The 21465-nt window shown below is 32.8% G+C and overlaps 1 protein-coding gene across 9 annotated transcripts in view; it reads left to right on the top strand.

The window, feature by feature from the left end:
• The window catches only part of Atf7ip (activating transcription factor 7 interacting protein), a 107961-nt gene that overhangs the window by 36430 nt on the left and 50066 nt on the right, over window positions 1-21465 (top strand). For 7 of the 9 annotated variants that reach the window (XM_074076011.1, XM_074076010.1, XM_074076013.1 and 4 more), the window contains 4 exons: window positions 9459-11053; window positions 16436-16522; window positions 18009-18154; window positions 19481-19618. In XM_074076011.1, the coding sequence (XP_073932112.1) occupies window positions 9466-11053; window positions 16436-16522; window positions 18009-18154; window positions 19481-19618 (1959 nt within the window). In that variant the 5' untranslated portion in view covers window positions 9459-9465. The remainder of the gene's footprint in view (window positions 1-9458; window positions 11054-16435; window positions 16523-18008; window positions 18155-19480; window positions 19619-21465) is intronic. The other 2 variants (XM_074076009.1, XM_074076016.1) reach the window with 1 other exon arrangement.

Genomic DNA, 21465 nt, shown 5'->3' with positions numbered 1-21465 from the left:
CCTTTTCACTTATGAATTGTTTTAGTTGTCAGTTATGTGTACATAACGCATCATTCTTTTAACCAATATTTAGTATATGTCAAAAACTATATAGTACATTATTATATAACATCAGAATTCTTCATTTTTCTTTCTTTTTCTGAATGACCTCAGAAGCAAATCATGATACCTGCTTATTTAAGATGTTTTCTGATATTAAAGCTTTGAATGTATAAAATACATTAATTTTATACTAGGTACATGAGATGTGCAAAAGCATTGCATTAAACAATAAGTAAATGTAAGTATTGCATTCCCTGTATAGTGATCATTTCTAAAAGGATACCGTTAAAGTACTGACAAATGCAGTAAAAGGTGGCCAGGTACTTTATATGAATAAAGAAAATATTGTTAAAATGTGACAAAGCCATATGTAACTCCAGAAATTCTAGAAATATACCTTATTTAAAAACAAATTTATTGGCATTAATTACATATAATGTTTTTTGATTACACTTTTCTATTGCTATTTTATAATGGAAGATAATGTTTCTATTTCATTTAAAACTTTTGGGTACTTTTGGTTGATAATTTCATTTTCCATGTGTAGATAACTATTAATAATTGTAAAAATGTTCAATTGTATCATGCTCAGTACTGCTTTATTTGCTTGTTCTTTTATATTGGATGAGTGTTTCATGAATATTACAGAATTTTGTCCCATTTAGGGCAAGGAAAAAGAGTAACTGGCTTATCAAGATGAGTACGTATGAGAACAGTGTTGGTGCTATTTTATGTATACTGATTTTTCTCACCAGTCAGATGACAAACACACTTATTGGCCTAGAAATGTGAACTGTCTAAAATATGAAGCAACACTCAGCTTTCTTGTTAGTTGTTTTTATTCATGTTGAGAATGTAGCTAATGAGCCAGTAAAGGAGGTTTGGTTAAAAAAAAAGAAAAGAAAAAACACTGAAATTAAATTCTGCTATTCTTTTCTCTAAAATATCAGATTTATTGATATCTTAGACTATACAGTTCACCTTTTAAAAGTGTACAGTTCAGTGGTTTTCATTATATCCACAGAGTTGAGTAACCCTTAGCACAAATCAATGTTAGAATTTTTTCATTACCCTATAAAGGAGTCCTGTACCCTTTAGTAGCCTCTCATTTCTTCCCCAAACCCTCCAACACTAGGCAATCCCTAATCTATTTCCTATGTCTGTATATTTGGACATAGGTAAATTGAATCATTCAGTATGTGGCCTTTTGTGACTGGCTTCTTTCCCTCATATTTTTAATGTTCATCCATGTTGTAGTATATATCAGAACTTGATACCTTTTTGTGGCTGAATAATGCACCATTGTATGGATATACCACGTTTTCTTTGTCCATATCTTGGTTGCTGGGTATTTGGGTTGTTTTCAGTTTGGGGGTATTATAAGTAATGTGGCTAAGAGTATTCGTGGACAAATTTTTCATGTACATATGTTTTTGTTTCTTTTGGGTGTATTTCTAGGGAATTAAAATTGCTGAGGTGAATGTCAGCTCTACATTTAACATGCTGGGGATCTGCTTAACTGTTTTTCCAAAGTAGCAGTACCATTTACAGTTCCACCAACATTGTATGAAGGTTCTTATTTTTCCATATCCTTCTCAGCCATTCATTATTCTCTCTGATTATAGTTGTCTGGTCTATGTGAAGTGTTGTCTATTGTAGTTTGGATTTACATTTCCCTGACGAGCATTTTTATTAGTTATGGACTATTGACTTACTAGCTGTTTTGTAGAAATGCCTATTCAAATCATTAGCCCATTTTAAAGTTAGATTTCTTTTTTATATCGTTATAACAGTTTTTAATATAGTGTAGCTATAGCAGATATATGATTTACAAGTATTTTTCCCATTGTCTCGATTCTCTTCTCACTTTTGATGGTCTTCTTTGTGGCATTAAATTAATTTTAATGGTCTCTTTTTTGTTGCTAATTTGGGTCATAACTAAGAAAACATTGTCTAGTCAAAGATCATGAAAATTTATGCTTGTGTTTTTTTCCTAAGATCTTAAAAGTTGAATTTTTAATTTTAGATTTTTGATCCACTAGGAGTTAATATTTGAATATATCATGAGATAGAAATTCAACTTCATTGTTTTTTTCATGTGATAAAGTTGTCCCAGCACTTTTTGTTGAAAATGCTGTTCTTTCCTCAGTGAATGGTAGCTTTTGTCTACCATTCAAGTGAAGGTTTATTTCTCTTTCATTGGATCTAAGTATGGGTCCTTTTGCTGGTTATACCATAATGTTTGGATTACTGTATCTTTGTAATAAGTTTTGAAAATATGAAGTGTGAGTCCTATAGGGTTACTTAACTTGCTTTTTTCTTTCCCTCATGTGAGTTTTAGAATCAGTTCGTCAGTTTCAAAGAAGGTAGTTGGTATTTTGATTAGGGATTGCCTTGAATTTGTAACTCAATTAGAAGAGCGTTGATTTTTTTTTTTTTTGTGGTTCTGAGGCCTGAACCCAGGACCTCTTGTGTGCTACGCAATCGCTGTACCATTGAGCTATATCACCCAACCCCCTGGCAAAACATCTTAAGAGTGTTTTGTTTACTTTTGTTTTATTTATTTATTTTTGCTTGAGAGACAGAGTGTCTCAATGTGGCCTGATCTGCCCTGGAATTTGCTGTGTAGCTTAAACTGGTAGCAAGCTTACTATCCTGCTTCAGCCTCCTGAGTGCTGGGATTTTAGGTGTGAGCCTCCTGTTTAGGTCTTCTTTAATTTCTTCAATGAATAATGTTTCATAGTTTTTAGAGTATTGAGCTTTGTACTTCTTTTGCTAAATTTATTGTTTTTTGATGGTATTGTAAATAGAATGCTTTTCTTTCTGTCACACCCCTCCCCTGCCCCAAACACACTTCTACTGGGTTCTCTTACCTCAGCCTCCTGAGTAGTTGGAATGATAGGTACACAATCCCACACAGCTCATTGGGGTTTTTGTTTTTGCTTTTTTCCTTTTTGTGGGACTGGGGTTTGAATTCAGGGCTTTGTACTTGCAAAGCAAGTGCTGTATCACTTGCACCACACCTCCAGTCCATTTTGCTTGTTTCCCATGTAGCCCACCCTAGCTGTTTGGTGCAGCAAGGAAGTAGACTGTAATTGACCATTTTGGTTAATTTTTGATGTAAGCAAAATTTTGAGAGTATAATTTGTCTCTACTTTAAGAAATTGTTGTTGGTAAAGAAAACACTGTTTCCCTTGTTGACTATTTAAAAAATTTTAGTTTGAAGATGCCCCATGCCACATTTTAATGTCTTGAGCTATTATCAGGAGTTTGATGACTATCAAGCTAATAGCAAGGGGCTATTTGTTGATATGTCAAATATAATCAATAATTAGATAAGAACAGAACTCACACTTTTTTTTTTTCTTTTAAGATGAAAGAATAGTTGGAGACAGTGCTTTTATGCCATTTGAAAGAAGAACCATAGCATAGTAGAATTGAAGAATTGTGAACTACAGGGCATTCTGAATCCTTAAGTAACAAATGTTGCCGGATGCCTTGTGAATGACTGGGGGAGAGAAATGAACATATGGAAAAAACATTCTGAAAATCTTTGTGGAATTTTTAATAAAAGTAGTGAAAGTGGTAGTTATGTTTTACTAAAGTTTTAGGAAAATACTAGGTTTTAAACAAAAATGATAAGATACCTGGTTTTTAAAATAAAATTAAAAAGTGTGTGTATGTTTATATGTATGTACACAGACACTAAATTTGAGTGGAAAAAGTCAAAGTGGGTGAAGCATTGCATAGTTAGGTTGACCAGTCTTATTAATGGATAGCAAACAGTATGGCAGATTATATTTGTTGTATAACAGAAGGATTATTCTTTATGATTCTGTTTTCATTGATACTGGAAATTCTCAAGCAAAATTTAGCAGTGTAAAGTAAAATAGAGTTCTTAACTGAGAATTGGGGTACTTAAAGAATCCACCAAGAGAGTTGCATTTCTAAAGAGGTTAGGAATCACTGATGATGATTAAAATGATTAATTATTTGTTTTATTGAATCATAGTTCGATCATTTAATGAAAACAAATTTGTATAAAAATTATTTTCAGCATTTCATTATTCAGAAAAATGATGTACTAATGTCCTTTAGCAGCATGAATATGATTGCCCGTATCAAAGATACAAGTGCTGTGTTTACCATTTATGGTTTTACTTAACCATGAATTAACATTTTCTCAGTTTTTGCAAGTTTTATTTTTAAGTATATTTTAGCACATATTCATTACTTTGAGTCAGTGTAGTGTTTGTTGTGTATGCATTTTGACACAGTAAGTAGTTATGGATGTTTTTGGGAGGCAGAACAAACCCTATTTTACTTAAAAGAAACAACAAACTACTATAGACCTCTTACTCAAAATATACCTCTTATTCAAAACAGAACATCTGGGGCTATAATACTGATATATTCTAATTTCATTATTCACCTTTATTTTCACACCCTTTGCATTCTTGGTAAAGCACTTGCCCTTATCTACTTCCTCTTGTTGCTGGGTAAGGTTTGTGATACTGATGTCTGATTGGTTTTAGTAAGCTACAGCTTTGAGCCAATCATACAGTGAATTTCAGTTTTCTCACAGGACAGGACAGAAGCATTGAAGCTGCTGCTGGTTTATTTTTCCTATGAGGAGATTATATAAACTAAGAGTATGACTGCAGCAAGCTCCCTCTTGGGGTATGTTTGAAAAATTACAAGATTCATCTGAAATGAAGGGGAAAAATGAAGCTTACTTTAAAAATGTGTTAACTAAGAAAATCTAATAAGTAGTGGATTTGAGAAAAAATATATCCGAATCACAGATTTTCTGTTTTTTAGTAATAAATTTCATTTAAAAAACTGTAGAAGTATAAATGTATGTATAATCCACACATTTGTTTTATTGCTTCAAAAGGAAAACTCATTAAAACTGTTAACCTGTTAGGAAAGGCAGTTAATTGTACTTAGTATACTTAATACCAATTAAAATAAATCATCAAGAATCAGACATAGTAGTCTCATATGAATTAGACTTAGTTCAGTGCAGTAGACAATACAACACTTTGCCATTCTTTAATAGTAATAATCTTTCTGCCTCAGAATACTATTGATATTTGGAATTAGAAATTTATAACAATAGTGGTAGGTGGGTATGAAAAATATTACTGTTAATTTTTTGGATTTTAAGGTTTTGCCATATTTGTAGTTATAGATGTTTTATAAATGTAAGAACTGTGACTCTTTTACATGAAATATATCTTTGAATTTTGTAGATTCTTAATGTGGAAAAGTATGTTTATATATAGTGTGTGTTTGACTCATTTCTCAGGTAGGAAGTTGATTTATGTTTCTAGAAACATTCACAAACATTTATTAAAGAAAGATAAAGTAGCATAAAAGGTGTAAACCTAATTTATTTATGCTGTATATTTAAAGTGTGTCATGGATTTAGGATTTTATGCAAACTATGTTCTAGAGTACTTATTTCAGATAAAGAACCACACTGAAGTATTTTAGGTCCAGGTTTTGTTTAACTGTTTCTCTGATCTTATTGTTTGTCTCCTGTTGCTGGGCAGGAATCAGAAAGCTGGCTGCTGATTCGCTGAGTTTGTGAGCAGCTCTTGAACAGCCACTTAAATTCTTGAGCTCTGTGAGCAGGCAGATTGTAGGCTAAGGACAAAACAGCTTCCTTTTGTTGTTTCAAAGCTATGATCTCTTTGCTAGAAAGAAGAGTAAAAGGAGTGGGTGGAGGGGGATGAAGCAGAGAAGAAAATAATGTTGTCATTTAGACACTCATTGGGCTATCCCTAAAAACAATTTACCAAATACTTAAAAAAATTTTTTTATAGGTCGTAGAGACATGTTTGTGGGTAACACACTTATCTATTGTTATTTAAACATAAATTCCAATAGAAAAAAAATGTTCCTTTCCTTCCTCAAAATTCTTGTATCTAAATATATAAACACTTAAAAAATATTTTTTGGACTCTCATGAAAAAAGTACTAGTTCATTATGACTTGCATTTACTTCTAAATATGGCAGACATTTTCTGCTGTAAAATATAAATGTGAAAACAAGTTAATAATCATGTGAATGCCTCCTGATTCTATCTAGTATTGCCACCTCAAAAAGTAGCATTTATTTTATAGAATAGATTTATGAACGGCATTTTAGATACAGACAACAAAATTTAAAGTGATCTTTAGAAATACCTTGTTCTGGTAACACAGCCATGAAAACTTATTTGAAGGTGCACAACCTTCTCTAATGTGTATCTCTCTTAAATATGCACTGCTTATGCAAAATAGATTTCTAAAAGCAAATTGCTGATTGGTTTGCACTGATAAGGCCGAACTAGTTTGAACTGGTTGCTCATGCTACTTTATTGTTTTGTCTGTTTTTCATTATACTTAGAACCTATAAAAGATGTAGTAAATGGCTGTAGTGTGCTCCCTTGTGGGTATGGATGGTACTTACTGGTTGCTCTTTTTGCATTACTTTATAATTTATGAATTTAATAGTTTTGTTGCTAAAGTCCCTTGCCTTGGGTTGTATTTATTTTTATTAAATGTTATTTGGTGGTGGCAATTTAATATTAAACATGAATTTTACATGTTGAATTATATAATTCATATATAGAATATCAAAGTTATTTAAGAGAAATTTGTTAATGTAATGCTTCCTCTGAAGATACTAAGGAAGGATTTGCTCTAAGCATTTCTTCTTGTTTTCTGGTAGTTCCTTTATTTGTGACAGTGTAACTCCAATCTTCACATGGTATTCTTTCTGTGTTCAAATTTTCCCCTTTTTATAAAGTCATTAATCATACTGAATTACGGCCCACCCTAATAACCTTATTTTAATTTAGTTACCTCTGTTCAGACCTAATCCAAATAAGGACACATTTTGAGATACTGGGATTTAGGACTCGTGTATGGAGGGGTGGTGAGCTCTTACGCTGTTCAACCAATAATAGTTTAATACCAAATATTCATCCAGTTTAGGCAAAATTTATGAACTGGGCACTGTGGAGGGCATGATATAAAGCCAAAATGTTTCATGACTTGATCATCATTAACATTACTTGAATTTTGGATGTAAAAGCAACCTTGTATTTTTCTAAATGAACTTCATTTGGTAATTATGTATTATTATTATTATTATTTTTTTGGTCCTCCTGGGGTTTATGTATTATTCTCTTAAGCAGAATGCTAAGTCACTCAGCTGTAAAGAGAAATCACAGTGCAAATCAGAAAATATTTCGGAATAACAATGGAAATATGACACATCAAAATGTAAGATGCAATTAAATAGCTGTTCTTATTATAGCTTTATTTGTATTTATTACAAAAGAGGAAAGACTGAAAACTAATGATTAAACTTGAACCACAAGGTAAAAAGTGGTGTTAAGTTAAATTCATTCAAAAACATAAGAGAAAAGAAATACTAGAGAAGAAACCAGTGAAAGTAGGAAGCAGATGTAAAACAGAAATTTCAGCCAAGATAGAAGTCCATTCTTTGATAAATAAATGAGAATGATAGAAATCTAGCAAAACTAGAGAATATAGTCACACACAAATACACATACTTCAGCTTTTTTGTTAACGGTTTTACTGAGATATAATCACGTACATACAATTCACTCATAAAAATGTACAGAAACAAAACAAAACACTGTGTGTGATGGTGCATATCTTGAAATCCAGCATTCAGGAAGCCAAGACAGTAGGATCATGAGTTGGTGGCTAGCCTGTTCTACCCAATGTGTTCAAGACTAACCTGGGTGGTTAGTGAGACCCTGTATCCAAACAAAACAAAAGACTTTTTCTTTTTTTGGTGGTACTGGGGTTTGAACTCAGGGCCTCACACTTGCTGGGAAGGTACTCTACCACTTGAGCTATTCCACCATCCCAACTAAAACAAAAAAGTGCTATTAGTTGGTTTTCCTTGTATTCAGAGAATTGTGTAACCATAAGCACAGTCAATATTAGAACATTTTCATTACCCCACAAAGGAATTCTGTAACTTTTAACAGCCACTCCTCATTTTTTCCCCATACCCTTGTTAATCACTAACCTTGCTGTTTCTATAGATTTGCCTATTCTGGACACATAAATGAAGTCCTTCATATATAGCCTTTTGTGACTGGCTTCTTTCCCTCAGCTTATTTTCATGTTTCATTCCTGTTATAGTATATATCAGCACACACCTTTTTTATGGTTAAATAATAGTCCGCTGTATAGATATACCAAATTTATCCAGCCCTCGGTTGATGGACATTTGGGTTATTTTCAGTATTGGGCTTTTATGAGTAATGCTGCTGTGAGTATTTGTGGACAACTTTTCTCATGGACATATGTTATGTTTTTGTTTCAATTCCTAGAGAATTGAATTATTAAGTTGAATTACAGCTGTACATTTAATATGCTAAGGATCTGCCCATTATTCCAAAGCAGCTGCACCATTTTAGAGTCCCACCAGCATTGAATAAAGGTTTTTAGTTCTCCACAACCTTCCCAGCAGTCATTATTTTCTCTGATTATAGCTGTCCTGGTCTGTGAAGTGTTACCAATTATAGTTTATATTTACATTTCCCTGATGAGCATTTTTTTCATATTTATTAGTTATATACTACTGGCTTATTAGCTGCTCTGTAGAAATGCCTAGTCAAGTCCTTTGCCTGTTTTAAAATTGAATTTCTTTGGAAAAAAATTATTGGTTGTAACAATTTGTTTTATATAAACAAACAGTTTATGTGTTTTATGTATTCTAAATATAAGTATCTTATCAGGTATATGATTTACAAATATTTTCTCCCATTTTGTGAGTTGTCTTCACTTTGTTTTTAAAAGAATATTAAAATTGTTAATTGACCATGTCTTTACTTTTTGATAGTAATCTCTTACTAATATGTTTATAGTTCAGTTAATCTACTTAGGCCTGGTTACAAATGTCATCTATCTGTACATGTTCCTTAATTCTTCCTTATCTCTATTCTGTGTATCTTCTCTTTTCTCCAACTCTTTCTATTCTCATACTTTTCTTTTTCTTTTTTTCTTTTGGTGATACTGATGTTTGAACTTAGAGCCTTGTGCTTACCACTTGAGCCATGCCCTCAGTCCTTTCTCATTTTCTTCATCTACTTTGTCATGCCCCTATATCTCCAGATTCTGAATCCTATATTGAAAATGAAAAGTAGTTTCTTCTTTTTTTTTTTTTTTTTCCTGTTTTCTTCCTGGTAATTTATCTTATATGGACTATTCCCTTTATCACTTTTATATTATGTAATATGAAAATTAAGACATAGCAATAATTATTAATGTTCTATATGTCATTTCAATTATATGTTGTGTACTGCTTGGTTCAATTTGCAGCTGTTCTATAATTAGGTGACTTGATTCAGTTATTAATCTCTTTCTGTCTTTTTTTAAAGATTCGAAATGGATAATATAGAAGAACCTCAGAAAAAAGTCTTCAAGGCTCGAAAAACAATGAGAGTAAGTGATCGTCAGCAGCTCGAAGTTGTGTACAAAGTCAAAGAAGAATTGTTGAAAACTGATGTCAGACTTTTAAATGGTAACCATGAAAATGGAGATTTGGACCCAACTTCACCTTTGGAAAATATAGATTATATTAAAGATAAGGAAGAAGTGAATGGCATTGATGAGATTTGTTTTGACCCTGAAGAAAGTAAAACAGAATGGAAAGAAATACCTTGTAACCTAAATGTTAATGTAAAAAACAAGCAGGATGAGGATTTAAATTGTGAGCCTTTTTCTTCTGATAATGTGACTTCTGAACCAGCTTCTAAACTGACTACTGAATCAGCTTCTGGTGATCCACCCTGTAGTGATCTGGCCACTGGAGATCTGGCCTCTGGAGTACTGGCCTCTGATGATTCTGCCCCTGTTGACTCAAACTCTGGTGATTCCACCTCTGGTGATCCCTCATCTAGTGATCCCTCATCTGGTGATCCTGCTTCTGAGGAACCCACCTCTGGTGATCTTGGCTCTAGTGATCTTGCCTCTGGTGATTCCACTTCTGGTGAGCCAGTTTTGGATGAACCAGTTTCTGGAGAACCAATTTCTGGTGTAGTGACCTCTGCTGAACTGGCCTCTGAGGAACCAGCTTCTAGTGATTGTGCCTCTGATAATCCAGCCTCTAGTGATCCACCTTCTGCTGATCTGTCTTCTGGTGATCTTCTTGCTGGTGATCCTGCCAATAGTGGACTGGCCACTGATGATCTGGCCTCTGGTGAAGTGGCCTCTGGTGAGCTAACATCTGGTGAATTGACTTCTGATGAACTGAATTCTGAATCAGCCTTTGAGCCCACCTTTAAGCTGAGTTCTGTGTCAGTTTGTGAACCAGTTCCTGAAACTGACAATACAGAGCAAAGTAGCCATAAAGATGACAATTTCCTTGAAAAAACTGAGGACAATGAAAAGTTAGACCAAATTCCAAGTAAGGACTCACTTGATGAGGAAAGTAAAGCTGATAGTAATATTAATGGTAATGAAGAAACTCCAGAAACAGAGGGTAGAACTATTTGTTCAGATCTACCTCCTGAAAATGGAAAGAAGGTAGAAGAAGATCCTATCACAGAGCTTGCTCTTGGAGAAGAGGCTATATCTAGCAGTATGGAAACTGATCAAGGTGAAAAGAATAAAGATGAAAAATCTTCAGATCTTGTAGAAACCATTAGTGAAAATGTTGTAAAAGATGACAAAAAGGAGGACATCTTAGAAAATGCAGATTCTATGGAGACAGATGAAATAATTCCTATTTTGGAAAAACTTGCACCTACTGAGGATGAACTTACTTGCTTTTGTAAAACTTCTCTGCTCCCAATTGAAGAGACAAATCCAGATTTGGAAGAGAAAATGGAAGGTTCTTTTGGTTCACCATCAAAACAAGAAAGTAGTGAGAGTTTGCCAAAGGAAGCCTTTTTGGTCCTCTCTGATGAAGAGGATATTTCATGTGAAAAAGATGAGTCTGAAGTTATATCACAAACCCAGACATGCTCTCCAGGTTAGCTGATTATTTAACCATTTTAATGAACTATTTAATAAAGCATTCTGATAGTTTTAGGTTTTCTTTAGTTGCAGAGGAGGTTGAAAATGGTGGTGACTCTGTTGAGGGATCTCCTCAGAGATTAAGTTTATAGAATTCATAATTAAAAATACTTTCTCTGAGCAGCATCAAATCAAGTAGGCTTCTAATCTAGGAATATAAATAAGGTAGACTAACATAATATTCTGACAGCAGTTTAAATCATAATGTAATTAATTGATCAAAGTCCTAGCAGCTGTTCTTTTTTGCTATCACTTAGTGAACAAATAAGAACCTAAAGGACTGCTCATTTATTTACTTCAGGTGTAACAAGTCACATTTTTAATTTTACCAATAAAATCTTTTTTTTTTTTTTTATGGTACTTACTTGAGTTTGAATTTAGAACTTCACACTTGCTACGCAAGTGCCCTACAGCTTAGCCACACCTCCAGCACTAGAGTACTGTTTTTAAACACATACACTCTCTCTCTCTCTCTCTCTCTCTCTCATGGCATTACCATTATTAAAAGCTGAAACCTTGAAGCCTAATTATCTATTCATTCCTTTCTTCAGCCCTCTTGATTCTGGAACCTAACATCTTTCCCTCATCTCAGTGATCTCCCCCTTGAAATCCCGGATACTTTTAGGTTAATTCCAAACCCCTTATATAAAAGATGTATAAACTTAATGATTTTGTGAATACCTACCTTTCCCATCTCTTTTACTTTTCCTTGAGAAAAACAGAGTAAGAAAAATCCTAGTTGCTTTTGTGGTCATATTATTGGTAATAGCAGTGCCATTTTATTTAGGCCAGCAGCCTTGGTACCGTTCCTCTCCTACATACACACTTCATATCTAATCCATTTGGAAATCATTTCGGCACCACCTTCAGAATCTATTACTGCAAGGTGTTACTTTTCATCAATTCCTTTGTTTTCCCACCTAGTGCTGAGAATTGAACCCAGGGCTTCATATATGCTCAGAAGCACTCTGCCTCCTAGCCACATTCCCCAGCCATAATTTCTTCATTCTTGACTGTATGTCTTCAGGACACAGAATCATAAACTAGAGTCTCAAGTCTGATGACAGTACTGGCTTTTCCTTCTAGCTACTACCATGTATGTGGTGTACTAATAGGGAAACATAAACCTGTCAGTCCTGACCACTTTTTTTTTAGCAAATTTATTATTTAAAATGGTTTTTTTTTTTGGCACTACTGGGGTTTGAACTCAGCCTTGCTCTTGCTAGGCAGGTGCTCTACCACTTGAGCCAGTCATTTTTTGTTTTCAGTTTTTTTTAGATATAGGTTTCACATTTTTGTTGGATGTTTTAAGATAAATAAAACGAGCACAAAATATTTCCAATGAAGATAATTGCATGGCAATAAGATTCAGAGTTTTCTTCTGTTATTGCCTTAGGTTAGTAGTGATAGAATTGTCATGATTTAGTCAATTAAAACTTACTGACAATTTGTTGTCACTATTTATTGTGTTTAGCTAAAATTCTTCTCTTAACCTCATTTATATTTAACTTTTTCTTCTGTGTTTTGTTTTTCTTTATGGAGCCTTTCAGTCCAATGCTAGGCATAGTTGCAATTAAAAGTTTTCTGAGTTATAACCAATGTTGAAGTAGGTTTTTGGAAATGAGAGTGTAGGAGGAAGGTAAGTTTCAAATAACTGTTGTTGCTTAAATTAGATAGATACCTGTCTTGATTTCAAAATATAGTCTAATGTATAGTGTATATTTAGTAGTAGATAGCATATAGACATTAGTTGAATTTGAATGACAACGTAAGTTTGCCTCAGTGATTACAAATATAGAAGAGAGGATCTAAGAACCCAGCTCTTGCATTTCCGTATTTAGAGATGAGACAGAACTAGCAAAGAGTGAGAAAGAATTGTAGAGGTAGGAAAAAAACTTAAGAGATTTTGGTGTTCTAGAAGCAGAAAGAGGATGTTTTGAGGGGGAGACTAAGTTAACTGTTTATGTTGTCAAATGCTGTCAAGTTAGATGAAAGAGAGCTATTTAACAACCTGTAGATTTTTGGTGACTTTGACAAGGAGCAGTTTTGATCAATGTGTAGTGGAAGACTAGATTTGGGTGTCAGAGAGAATTGAGAGGAGAATTGTAGGGGAAAAAAAATGTAACTTTTCCCCAAGTTACATTCAGCAAGGGAACACAAAAATTCACTTTGGAGATTGTAGAAGAGTATATTCACAACTTTACTTGGTTAAGTAAAGCTTTACTTCTGGAGAAGTCATATTATCTCTTGCCACATTTTTCTGATAAATTTTGTAAAGTTGAGACTCTTTACATTGGCTTTTTGTATTTATTTACTGATGAATTACCTACTTACTTCCTTTACCCATTTTTCTAACGGGTGTGTTGTCTTTTAACTAGTCTGTAAGAATTTCTTGTTTCTTTTAACTATTTCATGGAGCCAGTAGTCTAAAGCAAGGGCCCCATCTGTGTTTTTGGTTTTTTTTTTTTTTTTATTTTGGTGGTACTGGGGTTTGAACTTGGGGCTTCATGCATGCTAGGCAGGTGCTGTACTACTTGAGCCACTCCTCAAGTCCTCCCATCTGTTTATTTATTCATTTATTTTTAATGAAAATTTTACTGGAACATAGCCAAGGCTATTTGTTCCTGTATTACATATTATTTATTGCTAATTTTTACCAAAAGGATAGAAGTAAGTAGTTATGTCAGGAGTATATGGCCCCCATGGATGAAAATATTTTTGGGCCATTTACAAAAAAACATTTGCCAACCCCTAACCTAAGAAAACATTTTTACCCATTATTTCCTGCAAGTTCTATAAAAAACAATTTTGAAAATGGGAAATTCAATCCCCTAATGTAAATTTTATTTCTTAGTCTTTATAACACACTTTTTCACCCTTCCTAAATGACACTTATTAAAAATAACAGTCATTACATAGATACAAAGCATATAATTTGTCTCAGCCCTTTCTCAAAATTTTTAGGGTTATCAAAATCAAGATCTGGTATTTGCCTTTAGTGAGCTTATTGTCTAGTCTTGCTGAAAGACTAGTGCTGTATTCATAGAAGATAAAATACCTGCTAAGTTCTGGTAAGATTGTATTCAACACCAGAAGAATTATAACAAAAACTTACTCATAAATAAGAATATATTCTACAAAAGATTTGAATGAGTTTCACACATTCCAGGAACTACCTGAAAGTATATATAAAATTGTCTGTGTAGTGGGGCCTTTTATTATTATTATTATAGGTTGAAAGAAGTTGGCTGCTAATACTCACACTTGCTAGGCAAGTGCTCTACCACTTTAAGCTACTTCTCTAGAGCATTTATGAACAAAAAAGTTAAATATAGGGCCTCATTCTTAAGAATCTGTTAATAACATTTTTTCTTTTTCCAACTTCTTTCCATGGTGTAAAACCCTAGCATAAATTTTAATCCTATGAATCTATTCTAAAATCCCAATGTGGACTGGGCATGGTAGTGCAGTACATGCATATAATCCCAGCTGTGGCACACAAATTTAAAGCAAAAGGACTGGGAACATGACTCAAATGGTAGAGCCAAGTTGGAGACTTTGAGTTCAATCCCAGTACTACCAACCCCCTTACCCCCCACCCGCCCCCCCAAAAAATCTAGTGAATGTTTCAAGTGTTGGAAATCCACTTATGTCTTCTGAGCTTACCTGGAAATGGGAATTAGGTGGTACTAGGAGATTTTTAAGTAAAATACAGGAACCTTAAACTAAGCTTGACATATCTGTAAGAAGAGAGAAAACTAACATGCATAAAAGAAGCAGAACAAACCTGGCCAATTTATTTTTGTGTTCTCTGACTTGCATTTATCCTAATTGAAGCCATGGCTAATTTTATGCTTTGGGTGATGTGACTATTTGCCAGATAAAGACTAAATAAGTCTTTTATCTCAAACAACTAAGTTATTCTTTGTCTCTGAAAACTCTGGGGACTAGAATGCTTAGGAGTTATAAACTTTCACCATTAAAAATCAGGGTAATTTAGAAAAATGTATACAGAAATGTGTTACAGTGAGTGTATCAACTTTGTAAAAGGAAGCAAAAACAAATTTGCATTTCACTGAAGTGGACTGAGAGCTGAGATCTTAAAACATTTATAATGAGCCAAGGACAGTAAATGGAAAGTTAATTTTCTAATACTTACAGAGTTAAAAAATAGTTGTAGTAATCTTTATGTATAGTATTAGTTTCATTGCTTATCTCAGTGTGGAAAAATATTTATAGAGCCTGTTTGTAAGCCTATTAGGTTCATCAGTGATACTGGTCCCTGCCTTTCACCTAAAATGTCTTTTAACTTTTTTCACCTTAATTTCTGCCATAAGGGTTATTGGAATTAAACCCTGATGTTTAGGGCTCAAATGTCATGTCAGAATCTTTATATAATGACTTCTTATTCAATATTAGTTATAGAACATGATAAAACATACTATGCTTTATTGAAGCCAACAAGGAACCAACTAATTGTAGTAATTTCACATGAAAAAAAAAAAGAAGTTCAAACATATTAGTAATTGTAGATCTACCCAATTTAGTGATTCCGTTAGTCGAAGGGGCATAGATTGATTGATTGAGAGCATATCTGGTACCTCTGGGATTTTATTTGTTTAACATAATGTAATTGTGTAGATATTTTCAGCAATATTTTTTAATATCAGTCATTAATTATATTAATATGTCTCTTAAGAAAAATATCTAATCTTCCCGAATGTTACTTTCCTCATTTACACATGATGGCAAAAATACTGCTATAAGTGTAGGATTATATTGAGGTTATGAGGTAAGGTATGTCAAACACCAAGCTTATTTGTTTGTTATCAAAAGTTGGTATTATTTCTAAGTAAAGTTTTTGTTATATGTAAAGTAGTCTTTACATTCCTTGTTTATGAATTGCCCTGTAACCATTAAAGCAACTTAGTGTATCTTTCTAGTTAAAATATTGTTTTGAATTTACCAATAGTTTCTAAGTTTTTTCAGTAATTGTCACAGCCACTATTCTAGTTTTAATAAATTGAATGTAGAGGAATTTAAGTGCTTTAAAATAGTTGTTTTCACATTTTAATAATTGTATTGGTAATAGAAAATTGCCAAGTAAATTGCTTTAAAATCTATATTGGTAATTGTTTTTACAAGTTGAATTTATTAAGAATTGCAGAACTGTTGAATGTGGACTTGCTCATTCATTTCTCTTAGTTCATGTTTTCATTTTCTTCCCAAAATTTCACATTCAGGGACTTTGACTTAGAAACTTTGTAGTTACCAAAAATGTAAATTAGTGAGCAGTTATGAATTCCAATAGAAATAAATTTCTCTATTTTTGTGACAGCAGAAATAGAAATGAATGAAAAGGACAGCAAACCTGAGGAAGAAGAGCAAGTAGTAGATGAAGAAGATGAAAGACCTTCTGAGAAACGTATGCATGTACAAACAAACTTGAACTAATCTGAAAAATAGTAATTATTGTTTCTGGCTTTAAAGGCCATGTAAATCCTTTTCTGTTCATGAGATGACTATAAAATTTTGCAATTTAAGTAAGGCACAATTGACTCACTTTGTAGATGACTAACTCTAGAATCTTTACCATATTATTTCATGTACTTCAATGTTTTATTTTGTTTTTACATTTGGTATTCCATAACAAAGATTTAGATCTAAATTTAAGTTACTATCTGAGTATCTTGAGAGAACTTATTTTAGTCTTAAGTTTAGGAATTGTAAGAATTTTGTCTGGGCTGATAAAAGGAAGTGGAAGTAAATATTTCGGACTACTTAAGGTTCTTAAGTTTCATGAGTAAGGAAATTTTAAGACTGAATATGGTCAGGTTTATAGAAAGATCACTTGAACAGAAGTCAGAAAACCTGGGTTCTTTAATTTTCCCTGTTAAGTTGCTCTTACCCCATGGGTAAGTTGTTACTGTAAGAGCAGTTGTAGGATGGAACTGGATTAAAAAAATATATACATCTAGATTTGGTTATAGAGTGAGATTGAGAGGGATTGGTATGGTCAAAAAAAAGGGCATTTGCCTTTAAAACATGTAGGGATTCTAGTGTTTTAATTTTTTAGGTATTCTAGAAGAAACCAGATACAATTTTCTTATGATCTAATGAATATTAACATTATTTGAAATAATTTTTAAGGGATGATCTTTGAATGTCTGTTCTTTGTCAAATGTAATTTTCTTTTAGGTACTAGGGATCAAAGCTAGGGCCTCAAGCATGCTAGGCAGGCACTCTACCAGTTGAGCCACGCTCCCCCAGTCCCAAATGTACTTTTATAATGACATTAATTTTATTATTTTTATGTATTTGAAATTCATTAGGATATATTAAGAAGAGCTATTGCAGTATTGTTATTTCCTAAGGTTGATAAGTAATACTTTTTCCTGTTACTTACTGGGAGGAAGAAGTAATTCAACTTATACACAGTTGATAGGAATTTGTGACATAAGAATGAATGTTTTTCAGAGGATTCATGTGCACTGAGAATTAGCAAAGGAAAAGAATTTGAGATGATTTCTACCTTCTATATGACATAGCTGTTCTTCATCTTAATATGAAAATTTCAAGGAAGGAATATTTTGTGTTTTGTAGTGTACATTGGCCATTTTTAGCCATTTGAAAATTCTTACTTATATTCTGAAAATCATTCGACTTTGAAAGCTAAAAGTTAGTAGAATGATTAAAATGGTAGAGCACCTGCCTAGCAAGCATGAAGCCCTGAGGTCATGCCCCAGTATAACAAAAAAAACCCTAAAAGCTGTATTCCTACTTTTTTCATCTAAAAAATAATTCATAGATTAATTGGTAGATAATTCTTTTGTGATAGAAACAATATTTTGCTGGAATAAACATTAAGTTCTAAAATAAAAACACCTAATTTTTGCTATTTTTGTTTTCAGATGAATTTTCCAGAAGAAAACGTTCTAAATCAGAGGACATGGACAATGTACAATCCAAACGTCGTCGATATATAGAAGAAGAATATGAGGCAGAATTTCAAGTAAAAATTACAGCTAAAGGAGACATTAGTCAGAAACTTCAAAAGGTGTCGTAAATTATAACTTAAAAAGCACCATTGTTTTTATCAGTCTAGATTTTTGACAGGATAGTATTCTGTTTAACTGACATACCTAGTGTGTCATAGAGACAACTTAAAAACAGTGGAGCTTATGAAGTCTGTGGTTATTTAAAAACTCCTTCTGACTCTGACTCTTTTGGCCACATGATTTTTTTTAAGAGATGATAATTATCAAAATGGAAGGGAGATATAACATTATTTGCTTTTGTAACAAAACTGAATAGTTTTTTAGCTTTTATTTTTATTTCCTGTATTGAATTTTATCTTATTCTTAAAAGGAAACAGGTTTATCTGTTAATATTTTCATCTTTAAAATAAGTTGGTTCCATAGTTGTAAGTCTGTACATTTTAAGATCTTTGTTATATATTTTATGGTTAATATTAAGAATGGTAGGGACAAGGCTTTTCTAGGGAAAGGGAATATGTAAAGATTTTGGAAACCTCCCCCCAATATATCTGTCAGGCCAGACATAGAAAATATTCAATATTTCATGGTTCACAAACCTTTATGGCATATATGAAACTTAGGTGATAGTAGTTTTTCAAGCTCTTGTATGCTCAGTTGTGAAGTTATGAATGAAGGTTCTCTCATTAGCATACAAATACTAATGTCTATACTTTTTAGGAAAAGGAATAGCAAAGCAATAAAAAACATCATATATTCCCCCAGTCTCTTCCACATATGGAAATGATAATGCTCATTTAGTCTTCTTATAGAGCTGCAAGAATTATGAAAATAAATATGTGAAAGAACTTTGAAAACTTTAATATGTACTGAGAATTTACTTCTCTGGAACAGTGTTAAGTTAGGTATAGTAGTTCATGGGTATGTACTGGTAGATTGTGCATCCATAATGAAGTAATTCGGGAATTTTGAATAGGCAGTTAGAAATGTTTTGCAGAATATGATATTGCAGTGACATTCTTACTGTTTCTCATAAAAATATTAATCTATAACAGATTAAAATTTTGAACACTGGCTCTTTAATTTCCTTTAAGTGGTTTGAGCATGATAAGGATATGGGAAGAAAATACTAAAACTTCAAATTATTTTCAGAATTTTACTCTAGAAAATTTCAAGTTTTTAGTGTAATTTATCCTTTGAGGTAGCTTCCATATATGGGGAAATAGAGAATTTCAGTAGACAGGATTGATTTTCTTCATTAAATCATCTAAGCATGTTTTATTCATTAAATTAGGTAACACAGTGTCATTATCTTATCATACTTAGTATTTACTGTGTTTTGCTTACTGATTTGCCTTTGCGTAACAAAGGAATATTTATTTCTTTAGGTTATACAGTGGTTACTAGAAGAAAAGTTGTGTGCACTACAGTGTGCTGTATTTGATAAGACTTTGGCAGAACTGAAAACACGAGTGGAAAAGATTGAATGTAACAAAAGGCATAAAACAGTTCTTACTGAACTACAGGTTTGTACACTTAACTTTTATATCCTGCATATCATCAGTTTTTATAATTTATTTTCTGATGATGATACATCATAATTTTATGTATTTGAAGTTGACTGTATAATACATTTAAAAATAAATGTAAGAGGTAAAGAATGTTAGTTTGCTGGAGCTGTTGTAAAAACAGAACCATATTTTATTATCTCAGTTCTAGAGAGTAGAATCCAAAGTCAAGGTGTCAGTAGGACTGGTTCTTTCTGAGGGCTGGTGCTATGAGGAGAAATATGATCTATGCCTTTCCTCTAGCATCTGTTGGTTTCCTGGTAGTCTTGATGTTCTTTGCCTGAAAGAGGCATCACTTCTATGTCTGGCATTACCTTCACATGGTATTGTTCATGTGTATTTTTGTCTAAATGTTTCCTTTTTATTGGGGTCAGGGTTTGAACTCAGGACCATGCACTTGCTAAGCAAGTGTTCTACCACTTGAGCCACTACTCTAACCCTAATTTCTTCCTTTTTTAGGATACCAGTTATATCAGATTAGGGATCTACCTCAGTCTAGTATGATTTCATCTTAATTATCTCTGCAGTGTCCTTGAGCTACTAAAGGTTCAGACTTCAATATATGAATTTTGGGGAATATACTTCAACCCTTAGCAGAAATTCAGAAATTATCTAACTTGGTGTGTGCTTCTTATTTATTTTTATTTTTAATTTTGATCACTGAAGAAAGACTGGTGTCTAACATGCTATGCTGTGGTAAGTTCAAAATAATATTGGTGAGGGATTATTTATTTATTTATTTTAGGTTGGTGAGGGATTTTTTAAGTTATCAGTTTACTTCCTCCATGGATTGTGTGATTTTAAGATCTTTACTAATCCATATTTATTAATAATTGCTACTTTTCACTTTTTATTAAATATAGCTATAAACATGCAGCTGGCCAGCTGAAATGACTATATAGTGGAATGTTAAAATAATCTATATTACCACAAAGCTAAGAAGCTGGAAATTTTTATCAGTATATTTATTCATCACAAGTAACTGTTTAATTAGCCTGTTTAAATAAGATCATAGTCTAACTTTGGTTGGTAAACCACTTATAGGTACTTATTTTACAGATGATTGGAGAAGCAGCCCCTGAAAGTTAAATCAGTTTTTCACAGTTGAAAACCAGATTGTAGCCAGATATGGGTAGAATTTAGATGCAACATTCTTCTAGGCTAAAATTTGTTTTCTTGGTTTCATACTGCTAATTTTGTTTGATGTGAGACTTTAGTATTAGTAATAAAGTAATAAAATCTTAGTAGTTTTGTGATGGGGACAACACTTTTCCTGATTGTTTCCTTTAACAGGGTCTGTCAATAGTTTTAGCATTATCTAATTATTGAACTCCAATTTACTAGTACTGTTTGAGAAGTCCATAATAAAACTGAAATATATGAAGGTTTAAAAGAAGAAAATTCATTTATTGTTTCTCATCAGTCATTCTCATGGCTACAACTATTATTTTGTGATTTTAAAACCTGAGTTTTTGACTATTACATTCTTAAGATGTTTTGTTTTTTGGTGGCACTGAGGTTTGAACTCAGGGCCTCACGCTTGCTAGGCAGGCTGTCTTACCACTTGAGCCACTTAGTCAGCCCTATAGTCTTAAGATGTGAGTCCGTGTTTTTTAATATTTAAAGTTTAATGTCTATTTATACATGGTTGTTTGTTTGTAGCCTCATATTCTGAATCTTTCCAACACCAAACCAAATGAATCCTAGTTTCCATTGTTCCTCTTACTGACAGTCTTTGAATTCTTGTAAAATTTTCAAGGAGTATCTTCCCATTGATATTTTATCCTATGTATATTTTTGGCATC

This window comes from Castor canadensis, chromosome 6, assembly GCF_047511655.1.
Source record: "Castor canadensis chromosome 6, mCasCan1.hap1v2, whole genome shotgun sequence".
Lineage (NCBI taxonomy): Eukaryota > Metazoa > Chordata > Mammalia > Rodentia > Castoridae > Castor > Castor canadensis.
The sequence above is the reverse complement of the archived record's forward strand: the minus strand, read 5'-3'. Positions and strand labels throughout refer to the sequence as shown.